The sequence below is a fragment of the Schistocerca gregaria genome, chromosome 2, assembly GCF_023897955.1.
Source record: "Schistocerca gregaria isolate iqSchGreg1 chromosome 2, iqSchGreg1.2, whole genome shotgun sequence".
In the NCBI taxonomy this organism is placed as follows: domain Eukaryota; kingdom Metazoa; phylum Arthropoda; class Insecta; order Orthoptera; family Acrididae; genus Schistocerca; species Schistocerca gregaria.
Window position 1 is genome coordinate 143,433,661 of NC_064921.1, and position 16,469 is coordinate 143,450,129.

At 40.2% G+C, this 16,469-nt stretch overlaps 1 protein-coding gene across 1 annotated transcript in view; it reads left to right on the forward strand.

Moving 5' to 3' along the window:
- The window catches only part of LOC126336547 (uncharacterized), a 38,546-nt gene extending 27,458 nt beyond the window's left edge, over window positions 1–11,088 (forward strand). The window contains exons 3-4 of the mRNA XM_050000380.1: window positions 10,410–10,561; window positions 10,646–11,088. Of these exons, the coding sequence (XP_049856337.1) occupies window positions 10,410–10,561; window positions 10,646–10,756 (263 nt within the window). The 3' untranslated portion in view covers window positions 10,757–11,088. The remainder of the gene's footprint in view (window positions 1–10,409; window positions 10,562–10,645) is intronic.
- The last annotated feature ends 5,381 nt before the right edge of the window (window positions 11,089–16,469 follow it).

A 16,469-nucleotide genomic window follows, 5' to 3' on the forward strand; every position in this document is an offset into this window, starting at 1 on the left:
AGACCCGGAGGTCTTGCTGAACATCCTAAATGAGTTCAGAATTGACCTTAAAGTGCAGTTACTAATTAGAGCTTCCCTAACAGATACAAAATCAAAAGTAAAATTCTTCGGATGTCTCTCGGATTCCTCTGATGTCAAAACAGGGGTCAGGCAAGGTAATGGCCGGTCCCCAACACTTTTCAACTGCGTCTTTAAAAAGATCATCAGAACCTGGTGCGAAAGATTAATGGAAACCAACTATAGCCCTTTGCGAATTGGAACCAAATCGAAGACGATCGAGGTAGACTGCTTGGCTTTTGCCGATTTTATTGCCATTCTGTTAAACGACGTACATACGGCTAGAGTACAAATCTATCTGTTAAAAGATATCGCTGAAGAAACTAGTCTGCAAATATAATTTGAGATAACAGAAGTCATGACAAACATTAAAGACGCCTCACCAAGACTCCGTAAGAAAGTACCTGGGTGAGGTCATCATGAAAACTGGACTGGGCAAGGTAGCGCTTAGGGGACGGATACGCAAACTAGAAACAGCTTACCAAACATCCCGCACGATCTACAAACATTAAGATACGTTACTACGAACAGTTCTGAAGCCAGTAGTTTTGTATTCAGTCGAAACATTATCCCTAAACGCTGACAAAAGACTCATCGAAGAATTACAGAAAAAAGAAGGCAAAATCATTCGAAGAATCCTGGGATCCAAGAATGGCATCCATCACAATAGATTCAACAAGGACGTATACAGCAAAATAAAAAAAATTACAGGCACAATCCGTAAAAGATGTGCACGATTTTATGGTCACCTCAAACGAATCAAAAATATATTTCTCTTTTTTGATTCAAAACCAAAAACTATCATGCCATGGTTTAAAAACACGAAAGAAGACCTCCAGATGCTATATATCAAAACGGAAGATACTTTCGACATTCTCCTCCGAATGCAGGTAGTGAAAATCGGTATAACTCAAGACGAACAACAGACAAGAAGACACGGTGTCCTTTGGATAGATGAGCGCAAGCAGGCCCCCTCACAAAGAATGAGGGAAATCTGGGCTCAGCCAAAAGCCAGATTCTGTGCTAAGTTCAACAAGACTTAACGTGCTCCTAGATAGCCCCAAAGAACAAATAATAATCATAATAATAAAAAATTTTATAAAATTGGTCACGTGCCCCAACTGTCAATTCATTGGCTGGGGCTCTCCACTGCTACCATCTTTCTTCCATTTTATTTTATTCCTCGCAATGTTCAACTAATGACTGCACAATTTAAATACATCCTAACAGTTCAGTTTATATATATGAAAAATGGATATATTCAGTTTAGTTACGACTACTACCATTGTCAGTGAAAAGGCTGTAGCTGGTGCTTGAAAAAGCAAGTATACGAGGAAGTTTAATTTTTTTGCTTTCCATATTCGTCATTCGTAAACCGTGATGCATGGAATACGGGGGAGTGAAAAATCTATGACACATCAATACGTTACTGAAAGAAACAGAGCGGAAATCAAAGCTGTAAACAACATACTTGAACTGTTTATTTTCGTGGTATTGTAGCTCAGGCATAAAATTTTGCGCGAGTCACAACTGTGTAAACACACACAAATGCCTCTGTTATTACGTCTGCAGGTACGCAATGTGTGGCAGTACCGGTACTCTGTGCTCAAGCACGGCTCGCTGAGCATAGTTCAGCAGCGGCCATTTTAAAATGGTACTCTGATCAAAAACATACCTCATATTATATAATGTAGAGTGTCGTCATTCTGCACCACTGTATCGGGTGATGGTCATATATGCTAATCATTAAGGGCCAGAGTTGTACTACCGGCTATTATTGTTCAACGAACATTCCAAAAAAAGCAGTATATTTTTTCTCCTTCAGTGTCATTTCATTTCCTCCCTTCTCCACGTGAAACACAAACAGTGTTACGTTGACATATATCAGATAACATGAATAACGTTATAATAAGGTAACAGAAAAAGGTAAGTTACAAATAGTCTTGATAGTATTGATGATCAAGTTATGCGTGGCCCATGTGATTGCGGCTAGCATCTTCATGAATCATAGCAGCACAGTTTCTACGAATTTATGAATATGATGGAAAGAGTCGTAGTGAGAGAAATGCAAAGGAGTGGCCTGGAATCTGGGAGGGAAAGAGGGTTCAGTAGGAGAAAAGGGGGAATCAAAGAAACGGGTGTGACGCAATTAGGAAAGAAGAGGACATGCCGTGGGAGTAGACGATTTAGGTGGGCTGCAAGTGTAACCTGTATGTGAATAGAGTTGGAGGTGCCGTCCAGTGATGCTCAATGTGTGCTGTAATCGAGACAGGTCTGGTGATCATGCAGGCCAAAGGACATGTCGACACTCCACTTTTCGGTTACAACAGCAGTATATCTGTCGGAAAACCCGCCTGGAATGCTATTCATGATTGGCAACACAAGAGTCAGGGTGAGTGGGACCGCAAGATTGCGATCGTGTTAAACCCAACTTGCTTTATTTGTTCATGAGACCCAGAAAATATTAGATACAGGCTCCCAGGAAGATGCCATTTTCCTTGACTTCCGGAAGGCGTTCGATACAGTTCCGCACTGTCGCCTGATAAACAAAGTAAGAGCCTGCGGAATAGCAGACCAGCTGTGTGGCTGGATTGAAGAGTTTTTAGCAAACAGAACACAGCATGTTGTTATCAATGGAGAGACGTCTATAGACGTTAAAGTAACCTCTGGCGTGTCACAGGGGAGTGTTATGGGACCATTGCCTTTCACAATATATATAAATGACCTAGTAGATAGTGTCGGAAGTTCCATGCGGCTTTTCGCAGATGATGCTGTAATATACAGAGAAGTTGCAGCATTAGAAAATTGCACCGAAATGCAGGAAGATCTGCATCGGATAGGCACTTGGTGCAGGAAGTGGCAACTGAGCCTTAACAAAGACAAATGTAATGTTTTGCGAATACATAGAAAGAAGGATCCTTTATTGTATGATTATATGATAGCGGAACAAACACTGGTAGCAGTTACTTCTGTAAAATATCTGGGACTATGCGTACGGAACGATTTGAAGTGGAATGATCATATTAACTGTTGGTAAGGTGGGTGCCAGGTTGAGATTCATTGGGAGAGTCCTTAGAAAATGCAGTCCATCAACAAAGGAGGTGGCTTACAAAACACTCGTTCGACCTATACTTGAGTATTGCTCGTCAGTGTGGGATCCATACCAGATCGGGTTGACGGAGGAGATAGAGAAGATCCAAAAAATAGCGGCGCGTTTCGCCACAGGGTTATCTGGTAAGCGTGATAGCGTTACGGAGATGTTTAGCAAACTCCACCGCTATCGGGTGGAGAAATGTAGGGTCCCCCTGAATAGGTCAGGCGTGCACTACACGCCGGAAGCGGCTACGAGGGTAGCGGAGTACGTGTGGAGTGCACATGGGGTTTTTTTAGGTTAGAGAATTCCCTCCCTAGGCCCGACAAGACGCCTCCTGAGACGCGGCAAGGCAGTAGGCAAAATGCAACAAGGAATAACAATATTAATGTGCTTATAGTAAACTGCAGGAGCGTCTATAGAAAGGTCCCAGAACTGCTCTCATTAATAAACGGTCACAACGCCCATATAGTACTAGGAACAGAAAGTTGGCTGAAACCAGACGCAAACAGTAATGAAATGCTAAACTCGGATTGGAATGTATACCGCAGAGATAGGCTGGACAGTGAAGGGGGAGGCGTGTTTATAGCGATAAGAAGTGCAATAGTATCGAAGGAAATTGACGGAGATTCGAATTGTGAAATGATTTGGGTGAAGGTCACGGTTAAAGCAGGCTCAGACATGGTAATTGGATGTCTCTATAGGCCCCCGGGCTCAGCAGCTGTTGTGGCTCAGCACCTGAAGAATAATTTGGAAAATATTTCGAGTAGATTTCCCCACCATGTTATAGTTCTGGGTGGAGATTTTAATTTGCCGGATATAGACTGGGAGACTCAGACGTTCATAACGGGTGGCAGGGACAAAGAATCTAGTGAAATATTTTTAAGTGCTTTATCTGAAAACTACCTTGAGCAGTTAAATAGAAAACCGACTCGTGGCGATAACATATTAGACCTTCTGGTGACAAACAGACCCGAACTATTTGAATCAGTTAATGCAGAACAGGGAATCAGCGATCATAAAGCGGTTACTGCATCGATGATTTCAGCCGTAAATAGAAATATTAAAAAAGGTAGGAAGATTTTTCTGTTTAGCAAAAGTGACAAAAAGCAGATTTCAGAGTACTTGGTGGCTCAACACAAAAGTTTTGTCTCAAGTACAGACAGTGTTGAGGATCAGTGGACAAAGTTCAAAACCATGGTACAATATGCGTTAGATGAGTATGTGCCAAGCAGGATCGTAAGAGATGGGAAAGAGCCACCGTGGTACAACAACCGAGTTAGAAAACTGCTGCGGAAGCAAAGGGAATTTCACAGCAAACATAAACATAGCCAAAGCCTTGCAGACAAACAAAAATTACGCGAAGCGAAATGCAGTGTGAGGAGGGCTATGCGAGAGGCTTTCAATGAATTCGAAAGTAAAGTTCTATGTACTGACTTGGCAGAAAATCCTAAGAAATTTTGGTCCTATGTCAAAGCGGTAGGTGGATCAAAACAAAATGTCCAGACACTCTGTGACCAAAATGGTACTGAAACAGAGGATGACAGACTAAAGGCCGAATTACTAAATGTCTTCTTCCAAAGCTGTTTCACAGAGGAAGACTGCACTGTAGTTCCTTCTCTAGATTGTCGCACAGTTGACAAAATGGTAGATATCGAAATAGACGACAGAGGGATAGAGAAACAATTAAAATCGCTCAAAAGAGGAAAGGCCGCTGGTCCTGATGGAATACCAGTTCGATTTTACACAGAGTACGCGAAGGAACGTGCCCCCCTTCTTGCAGCGGTGTACCGTAGGTCTCTAGAAGAGCGAAGCGTTCCAAAGGATTGGAAAAGGGCACAGGTCATCCCCGTTTTCAAGAAGGGACGTCAAACAGATGTGCAGAACTATAGACCTATATCTCTAACGTCGATCAGTTGTAGAATTTTGGAACACGTATTATGTTCGAGTATAATGTCTTTTCTGGAGACTAGAAATCTACTCTGTAGGAATCAGCATGGGTTTCGAAAAAGACGGTCGTGTGAAACCCAGCTCGCGCTATTCGTCCACGAGACTCAGAGGGCCTTAGACACGGGTTCACAGGTAGATGCCGTGTTTCTTGACTTCCGCAAGGCGTTTGACACAGTTCCCCACAGTCGTTTAATGAACAAAGTAAGAGCATACGGACTATCAGATCAATTGTGTGATTGGATTGAGGAGTTCCTAGATAACAGAACGCAGCATGTCATTCTCAATGGAGAGAAGTCTTCCGAAGTAAGAGTGATTTCAGGTGTGCCCCAGGGGAGTGTCATAGGACCGTTGCTATTCACAATATACATAAATGACCTGGTGGATGACATCGGAAGTTCACTGAGGCTTTTTGCAGATGATGCTGTGGTGTATCGAGAGGTTGCAACAATGGAAAATTGTACTGAAATGCAGGAGGATCTGCAGCGAATTGACGCATGGTGCACGGAATGGCAATTGAATCTCAATGTAGACAAGTGTAATGTGATGCGAATACATAGAAAGATAGGTCCCTTATCATTTAGCTACAAAATAGCAGGTCAGCAACTGGAAGTAGTTAATTCCATAAATTATCTGGGAGTACTCATTAGGAGTGATTTAAAATGGAATGATCATATAAAGTTGATCGTCGGTAAAGCAGATGCCAGACTGAGATTCATTGGAAGAATCTTAAGGAAATGCAATCCGACAACAAAGGAAGTAGGTTACAGTACGCTTGTTCGCCCAATGCTTGAATACTGCTCAGCAGTGTGGGATCCGCACCAGGTAGGGTTGATAGAAGAGATAGAGAAGATCCAACGGAGAGCAGCGCGCTTCGTTACAGGATCATTTAGTAATTGCGAAAGCGTTACGGAGATGATAGATAAACTCCAGTGGAAGACTCTGCAGGAGAGACGCTCAGTAGCTCGGTACGGGCTTTTGTTGAAGTTTCGAGAACATACCTTCACCGAAGAGTCAAGCAGTATATTGCTCCCTCCTACGTATATCTCGCGAAGAGACCATGAGGATAAAATCAGAGAGATTAGAGCCCACACAGAAGCATACCGACAGTCCTTCTTTCCACGTACAGTACGAGACTGGAATAGAAGGGAGAACCGATAGAGGTACTCAGGGTACCCTCCGACACACACCGTCAGGTGGCTTGCGGAGTATGGATGTAGATGTAGATGTAGATGTAGAGGCGCTCTGCATCGCGGTGTAGGTTGCTCTCCAGGTTTCGAGAGGGTGCGTTTCTGGATGAGGTATGGAATATATTGCTTCCCCCTACTTATACCTCCCGAGGAGATCACGAATGTAAAATTAGAGAGATTCGAGCGCGCACGGAGGCTTTCCAGCAGTCGTTCTTCCCGCGAACCATACGCGACTGGAACAGGAAAGGGAGGTAATGACAGTGGCACGTAAAGTGCCCTCCATCACACACGGTTGGGTGCCTTCCGGAGTATAAATGTAGATGTAGATGTCATACGAAATCGCACCCCACACCAAGACTCCAGGTCTGCCCAGCACGGAGACAGGTTCTCTGCAGGTGCTCATCTCGCTTCCTTCTAACCAATACATGGCCATCACTGGCGCCTAGTCAGAACCAGCTTTCATTAGAAAAACAACAGACCTCCTCTCTGGACTACAATGAGTGGTGTTGGTTTGGGGTCAGTGGAATGCACTCTACAGGGCGTCTGGCTTGGAGCTGTTCCCATTTGTAACAGTTAGTTGTGTCACTGTGGAGCAAACTGCTACTTAAATTGCTCCTGAAAAAGCACTACTATGCGATACATCCATATACCAAACACAATTGTCAGCCGCTGCTGTCCAGAGCCCAGTCTTCCTAAGATCGTACCTTCTTGTGACCATTGCTGCCAGCAGTCACTGTACAGTGGCCACATTCCTACGAAGTCTTGTGTAATATCGCAGAGGGAACATTCAGCTTCTCGTAAACCTACTACGCGACCTATGTAAATAATGACGTCTGTCACCTTAAAGGCATTCTTGACTAACATCAGTTCAGGAATTTGAAGCCATTTTGACTATTTTTCGACCGTGGCTGTCTCAAGAAATATGTAAAGTTTTTTTTTTTTTTTTTTTTTTTTTTTTTTTTTTTTAAGTTATCGCTACCGCTCACAAACTTTGTCACCTATTGTATTACTTACATATTTAGCTACATGTTTCGAGGATTATACCTCATCTTCAGGCTAAATGGCGGTACAAAAACAAATTTACTATAACGTCATGCTGATGTTTCATAGTCTTTTCGTAAATGCTTTTTCTCTTCTTTCACAGAATGACCACAGCATTTACGAAAAGACTATGTAACATCAGCATGACCTTATTGTAGAGTTGTTTTTGTAATGCCATTTAGCCTGAAGATAAGGTATAATCCTCGAAACATGTCGCTAAATAAATAAGTGATACAATAGTTGAAAAAGTTTGTGACTAGTAGCGGTAATAAAAAAAAACCTTTACATATTAAACGTAAATTCACGTCGTCCAAGATGAAAGGTAACTAGCGCCCACGACCGTTACAGCGTGTATTTAAAGCCAACCTGATATGCATCCTCACAGTAACGGTAATAGCTCCACTCACATGCGACTGGCGCGAAATTTGAGTAGACGTCATCTTTCAGATGTAAAAAGAGGCGTACAGTCTTTCGTTTATGTCGCACAATTCCTGCTTGTTGTTGAGATTCTTTTTACCTTCTATGTTGATAGACCTTTTTAAGAGGAAGATTTTTGCATAACTTTCGGCTGCTACCGCTAAGATGCTGGTGCAGACTGCTAGTTAGAATAACAAATTTAATAATGGAGTCGTTTTTAATACAGTGGGTTTTGTTTAAATTTATATATTGATGGATATTTATAGCTGATTGCAGTTTTTCAGTTACACTTGGAGAGTTATGTACTTGATCACGTGGACAGATGTGGGGAGAGTGAAGGGGAGGTAGATTCGTTTGAGTTAGGAAAGTTGTAATTATGGGAGCTCGAAACTTTCTGTACAGATCTGAAAGCAAATGTCTTCTTGTAGATATGACTGCTTCGGTGGAAGATTATGTGTGAGGTGTGTAGAATATTTTAGGTGATGGGGTAATATGTAAGTGGTAAAGTGTGGTAAAAAAGGTATCCTTAATATCGCATGTCTAGGAGTGTGAAAAGCGTCACGTAACGTCCAAAACAATAAGCTAAGCCGAAGCAGATTTGTTCCATGTTTCAACTAAAACGCATGCAATGTTAGTAGAAGTGCATCAACTGGTGTTCGTTGTGAACATTAAAATGTGTTTATGACTGGTCAGAATACGTTCGGAACAAATCAGAAACTGTTCGTGATGTCACGTTTCTCTTGCTGTTTGTGCTCCTCTATTGCACTGACAAAGTATTTTACTATAAGCAAAAAAGGCACTGTGAAGGACAGACAATGTCATCTGTCTTGTTTACATCCGAGAATTCGAGAAGAGGTCTCCCAGCGTCACAAGTCTAAGGTGTCATCTGCTACGTGAGTATATGTCTGCTGATATGACTGCGAAGTTGCTGTAGTTGCCCTCAGGTATCTAGGAGGGTCAGAGTTATCTCTGCAACTTATAGCACTGCCAGCTAGTGATAATTTCAAATGTTGGTAAAAATTCCGAAGATATAGTAGATATCTATTTTTATTCTGGAATATGGTGGAGTGTTTACCAAAAGAACACTCTTGCTGGTCGTTATGTAAAAACTAGAAACTAACGTTACAAGGAAGTGCCAATAAAAAAAAATTACTTCAGTCTGTGAAAAAAGCCAGAACACTAACATATTTGGACTGAAAACAACTATGAACATTATCAAAATTTATAGGTAAATGCGATACGAATTTTATTATAAAAAAATTAAATTTTTATGTGATAAAAAATAAAATACCGTGAGAGGTGTGAAACTGCTTCTCGTTCGAAATGAAAAATTTCGCAGGTAATGAATTTGATTTTTGTTGGACCTTACAGACAGTGTTCAAGTTGTTAAGAAAGCCATACATTTAATTTTAACTACGTCTGCGACATCATTGTATCATGCCACGTAAGAATACAGGTTATTTACGAAAAGTTCCGTGCACGACAACGTGGGTGGGCCTACACGCCGCCAGAAAGATTTGTTTCGACTGCTCGCCTTAAAAGGATCGAAAATATTCCTTACCTCACGAAGTGATCATATTGTCAGCTGTTAAAGACTCTTCATCACTGTACTCATTACCCAAAACAACGATGAACACTAGAAGAGATACAGTAACCATTACAGGACAAGTTAGGCAATGGTATCGAGACTTAAAAAGTGACTGTATAAATGAAGACCTAAGTGTCAGGTCTAGCATCTAAATCTATGAAGCTAAATAATTCAAACAGTGGTCGAAGGGTAGAAATTTTTTGTGATTAGGAAAAACGCATAAAGGAAGCCCCGCAGGGTTCACTTTTACGTACATTCCTATTCATTATACATGTGAATGAGCATCCATTTAACATTCAACAACCAGAATTGGCAGTTTCAGCAGGTGATACTAGGTTTATAAGAATCCCATTAGAGTGAAAGCAACGGAAGAGATTGTAAATTAAATTTTCCAAATAATTATTCGCCATTAATATTATGGCCCAGTAATAATGCTGTAGGTGGATGAGAAATGAGTTCAGTTTGTAAGAACGAAAATCTTTAGTCATTTGTCCAATAACATAAAATGTCTGACAGTTATAAGAGGAAATTTGAAATATAATGTAAAATCATTTCTCCTGGACTACTCCTCTTATTCCATGGACGAGTTTCTACGTAAAGCCTAATAGCCTGTAAACAAAAAAATAGAAAATAAACTTTTTTAAGTACTGTTGCACGGGAAGGATTAAAAAAACTACTGTGCTCTTTAAAGTTAACACTAATGATGTATTCATATCCTGTAAACTAATATTTCGATAAATTATTAGTACAAATGATCTGTGTAACATGTGACTGTTTAACTAATGTGAAAGAATTAACTTTCAATTCATGTTCTTATTATATCTATATTAATCGCTGTGGAAGACCTATTTCCCACAGTTTAAGGGTAATATTGTTTGTTTTTTTTTTATTTTTGTGGGAAGTGGTTTGAGGAGCACATTTCACTTTGCGTACGATGTACATCTATACATGTCTCACTGCAAACTTTCCCATGACAATATTATTTGCGAAGTAAGACACAAGGACGTTACAGAAAATGATATGTGTGCACAACCGCTGTTGTTTTATACATGTTTTCCTCGCTTCCCACTTGTTGCAGGTCTGGGCGAGTCCTGCGCTGAACGAGGAAACTCAACTACATTTCCGCAGCTCGTGTGCAGCAGACGCCTACAATGCGACCCGGAGACCAAGAAATGCGTTCCCCTTCTTGTCTCTACCGCCGCCAGAAACTCTACGGTACCACCAATGAAGGTAAAGCCGTAATCTCAAGTGGTCAGTTTGTTTCAATCGGCGCACAGTTGGCAGTTCTCTATATTTGACTGTCTCTTCTTGCAGATTAAACCCATATGTGGAAGGCGGAGGACGTGCTTCAGATGCTTCTGCCAGAGATCCCGAAGGCCAAAACTTAATCTGTCTAATTCCACCCTCCATAGGCAGTACCGTTAACATAAGAACAGGTGTTTACTTTCTCGATCGTTCTCTGAACATTCAATGAGTCGTCTTTTTGGAGGCCAATCATCGAAATTTGACGCATCTACAGCCATCCTATAAGAAAAAAGGTTGTTAATACAGAGTTGACGATATCTGCCGGTCATTCTTGCTAACTTTTAATTTTCTTTGGTAAATGATATGTAGATTTACTGACATTTATATCGTTCTACATTAGACTGCTAAGTGGAAATAAAGCGTTAATTTCGCCACTACTAAAATTATGCACTTCGACATGTTACTATTTTAGTGGTATGTTCCTTCGCAATAAATCAAAAATATTAATACAACACTGATTAATTAGCATTTTTATCGTGAGAAGTGTGATGTCATCAAATAACGTGACACAGAAATAAATGCTTATGCGTGAGGGGTAATGTTATTACTGCGTTGGTGCACAAGTTCGTAGCGCTTTTCCACCAACACACACACACACACACACACACACACAACAGAGACTTAAGTCATCGATAATATATTCTACTTTACTATTTACAACAGCCTCCCAGCGCTGGGGTAACTTTGCGATTCCGCGACTGTAGAAATCACATGGTTTTGAGGCAAAGAACTCATCGAGCCACGTTCGAAGCGCATTTTCATCCGGATATGAAGTTCCTTGAAGATTGTTCGATAGAGAGCGGAAAAGGTGAAAATCTGAGGGAGTATGATCAGGGGAATGATGTGGATGTGTAGTGACTTCCCAACCCAACTCCTGCATGAATGCAGTTAGGCGCTATCGTGGAGTAGCATAACGAAATCATCCTCGTCGTTGTTCTTGAACTGGGTCTGCAAGACGACTCAGTTGTAAACAATACATGTCAGTAGTGATGGTTACACCTCGGTGAAGCAATTCGTAGTACACCATACCGCCGCTGTTCTACGACGTACATAACATTTTCTTTTGTAGACGCGTGCAGGTCTTTGTACGGCGAGTTGCTGCTTTGTTTGGATTCAGCCGTTTCATATGTTAGCATAAAGACACCATTCTTCGTCACCAGGAACGATAAAGGATAGGAATGGTCGGTGTTGTTTACTAGCCAATTGATGACGAGCAAGCAGACATACACATATAGCCAGCCACAGATTTTTGTGATTTTGGCTTTGAGGATGCAGAGCCCATACACCCGATTTTTGAACATTCCCCACTGCATGCAAATGTCGCACGATAGTGGAATAATCACAGTTCATTACACTTGCCAATTCTCGGGAACATTGTGGATTAATGCTTTTAAACGATCTTCATCAAATCCCCATGGTATTACTGAACGTGGAGAGTCACTAACGTCGAAGCGGTCCTCCTTAAAGCGTGAAAACTATTTTTTGCTGTGCTCCCACCAATAGCATTATCCCCATATACAAAGAAAATGTTTCTGGCTACCTCCGCAGCTGTCACCCCTCTATTGAACTCAGACAGAAGAATATGTCGAAAATGTTCCGATTTCTGCACTTGGAATTCCAGTTTCTAGCGTCAACAGCTCCATTCACTATCTCCAAATGACAAAAACACAATATTTAAACTCAAATAGGAACAGTTAACTACTAAAAACCTCTTAGTAACCGGAATATCAAGATACAAAACAAAAACTCTACGAACTTATGTACCAAACTTATAAAAATCAGCGCAATAATAAATTAAATTTGAAGTATTTGGCAAAGAAAACATTTCTGCCACTAACACATACTATGTGATTTATTTATTAGGAAACTTTTGGTACATCCACAGCCCTAAATAATCAGTTAACATGTAACTGGTTTCAGCCACGAGTGTCCTCTAGATCTATGTAAATAAAAATCAATTGCAGCATGTATGAAAGATCACCACCTATGAACGGTTGACCTATTTCGTTTATTTATTTGTTTTTTGTTTTGCTCTTTTCATTATTGTCAGGACAAGGTTTGTATGAAAGAAAAGTTTTGGATAATCCAAAGCAAAATTCGGAAATTATTATCCATTGTCGTACGTATGAAATACCATCAATTAAGAACGGCTTGGTTGATTTTTTGTCTTTGTCGTGTTGATAATTGTCAGGACAAGGTCTGCATAGAAGATAATTTTTGAAAAATCCACCGGAAAAGTCGTAAGTTAAAATGAATATTAGAAGTTCATCACTTGATAACTGCTCGGCTGATTTGGTTGACTTTTTTTTCCTTTTTCTTCTTTTTTTCGTAATTGTAGATGTTAAAACTACTTTTGGTATTAAGAAGAAAATGAAAAAAACATCAAGTTTGACATTTCTGCTGTCACGTTTTCATAGCAAAAAAAAAATCTGTTTGACAGTTGTACATGTAATATATAAATATATATGTGATGTATAAAGGGAAGCAGTTGCTACAGAGAATCTCGAAAAGTTCTTGACCGATATACTACAAATTTTGTACGACAATCTAATGAACGTTCGTACGTACATGGGCTATATATATATATATATATATATATATATATATATATATATATATATATATATATATATATACTTCCTGCGTGTATATATATATATATATATATATATACTATACGCAGGAAGTGTAGTTACCACAAATCTCGATAAGTCCTTGACCGATTTACTTCCAGTTTTACACGACACTCTTAACATTCGGACGGACATAGCAATTAGGCTATATATTTTTGTAATATATGTAATATATAAATATATATGTAATATATAAGGGAGGATGCGTTGTTACCACAAATCTCGAAAAGTTCTAGAGATATTTATTTCCAGTTTTTTCCCGATACTATAATGAACATTCGGACGGATACAGGCTACATATTTTTATGGTATATTACATATATAAATACATATGTAATATACGAAGGGGAAACGTTGTTACGAAAAATCTCTAAAATGTTTTGACGGATTTACTTCAAATTCTGCATCCCTATAATATTACAGCAGAATAGTTGGATAAAGTATTTAAAACCTCAGATGTCATATAAAGCAGTGTAAATGAATTTGTAGACAGAATTCCACTCCACACTGTTATCTCGCGTCGCCAAATTCAATGAGTATGAGGGGTAATCATAATGTTCACCTATCTTTGCAAAAAATAAAGTTACGTAAAGTTTTGTTTGTTTGCAAGTACGTAACGGCGTCCGTATTGCACAACGAAATACCTGCACCACTCTTACGTTAGTACGCCATCAGAGGATCCAAAATAAGACGATGCGGACCACTGATAAGAGTGGAGATGGGTTGCTTCATTTTGTTTCGGATTGTCTGGCGGAGTGTTGCGGTATTATTGCGTGGGGATTTCAGTATATATATGGACTTGAAACAAGTACCGGCCAATAAGGAAACAAAAAATGAATTACTTAACTTTTTTCAGAGATTATATTTAAAATTGTATTACTACACTCGCATGTATTCCACGTTACCAGTAGGGTGCGCCATTTTCTTTTGGCTTGTCTAGTACAATTATTCACGGTACTGTGTACCAGATATTTTCCCAAAGATTGCCCCACGGTATGTTAACAGTTATCCGGGGTACCCATTAAACATCATCCGAAATTGTGCTAAACGCATTCTCTGATAATTATTTCGAATAATTAGTTCGTGAGCCCACTCGAATAGTAAACGGTTGTGAAAAGACACTTCACCTCTTAGCAGCAAATAATTCTCATCCAACAACGAGCATCAAAATGGATTAGTGAACACAGGGATGTCGTAGCGAGACTGAATACCCAACTCCAAATCCACCAAAAATAAATGAAAAGTTTATCTATTCAAAAACAGATAAAAATTCACTTGACGCCTTCCTGTGGGACAGTATCCACTACTTTTAAATTAATTCAAAGAAACAGTATCGACAGCAGTTGAGAGAGATTTGTACCAAATTAACAAAAGACGGAACAGCCCCCCCCCCCCCCCCCCCATGGTACATAAACCAGAACACCGTTCCAGAAACAGCAAAAAAACATGCCAAATTTAAACGAATGCAGACCCATAAAACTAAAGTCGATGTACCGTAGGATTTTGGAACATATACTGTGATCGAACATTGTGAATCATCTCGAATAAAAAGACTTATTCAAAACTAGCCAACACGGATTCACAAAATATCGTTTTTGTGAAACACAACTAGCTTCTTATTCTCACGAAGTAATGACTTCTCTCGTCTAGGAACGCAAATTGATTCCATATTTTTATATTTCCAGCTGGCTTTTGTGACCGTTCCTTACAAGTGACTTCTAATTGAACTGCCTGCCCACAGAGTATCGTATCAGTTGTGTGACTGGATGCGTGATTTCCTGTCAGAAACGTCAGAGTTCGTAATAACTGACGGAAAGTCATTGAGTGAATCAGAAGTAGAATTTGGCATTCCACAATGAAATGTTACACGCGCTCTGTTGTTACTGATCTACATAAACCATTTAGGAGACAATCTGAACAGTTCTCTTAGATTATTTGCAGATGCTGCTGACATTTACCGTCATGCAACGCTATCAGATGATTAAAAAAATCGCTGCCAATTGACTCCAAATCATGACAAGTGTGAAGTAATCCACATGAGCACCAAAAAGAGTCCGCTTAACTTGAAAAGAGGATAAAAGATGAACGTCAACAAAAGCAAAGCTAGGATAATGGAAGGTAGTCGAAGGAAATTAAGCGATGCTGAAGGAATTAGATTCGAAAACGAGACACTTAAAGTAGTAGGCGAGTTTTGAGAAAAGACGTTTGCGGTACAACCTGACTAGAAGAAGAGATTGGTTGATATGACACATTCTGAGACATCGAGGGATCACCAGTTTAGTATTGTGTGGTATTATAATAATATCAGTGTGTGTGGGAAGGGGGTGGGGTCGTAAAAATTGTAGAGAAGGACCAAGAGATGAATCAGTAAGCAGAGCCAGGGGGATGTAGGTTGCAGGAGTTATTCGGAGATGATCACAGGATCATAGAGTAGCATAGAGACCTGCATCAACCCAGTCTTCGTACTGAAGACCACAACAACTACTTCCTAGTTTGTCGAGAGCAAGAAATCGAGCCTTGTGAACCATAACGAAAGAGACTCATAATCGTGAAACGATCAGCTGAAATAGGCATTTACTTTGTGCTGGTTTCCAAAATGTTTCACTAGTTGACACTGTAAGTACCTTGTACACATCTAGCACCAAATCATTTTCTCATCCTGGTGCCTTTGATCTCCTGCTCTGTCTCCGCTCAAGTAACTCTCCATTCTAAACCTTCTTCTTCCTTTTCGCGTTTTTTGATATGAAGTATTGGCGAAAGGGACGAGCGCGGCACGGCGTCACGTATAGCGCGCCAACTTGAGCACAAACTTACACAAAGGCAAGCGGTTACGTCACGGTGTTTCCCACTCCACAATGTAACAGATGGTGTCATTCAACGAGACAGGCTCTGAGACTTCCAACTAGTTTGCGATACCATACTACGCACTGTTTGCTTCGTCAACAGGAAGACAAGGAAACAGCGGAATGCAGCCCAGAAAGAACAGTGCTGACTTAGAAATCTTTTAGCACAATAACTTTAGCGGTACTAGTAGGTACCGTACAGAGCAAAAACTGTAGGAGAAAACAGAGATTGTAATATGTACAAATAGAGCAAAAACTGTGGGAGAAAACAGAGATTATAATAAGTACAAATCTGGGACCGATTCAGTTCCCCATCCTAGTTTATGCGATCTAGTGCTCCGTCTCGACTCAAAGAAG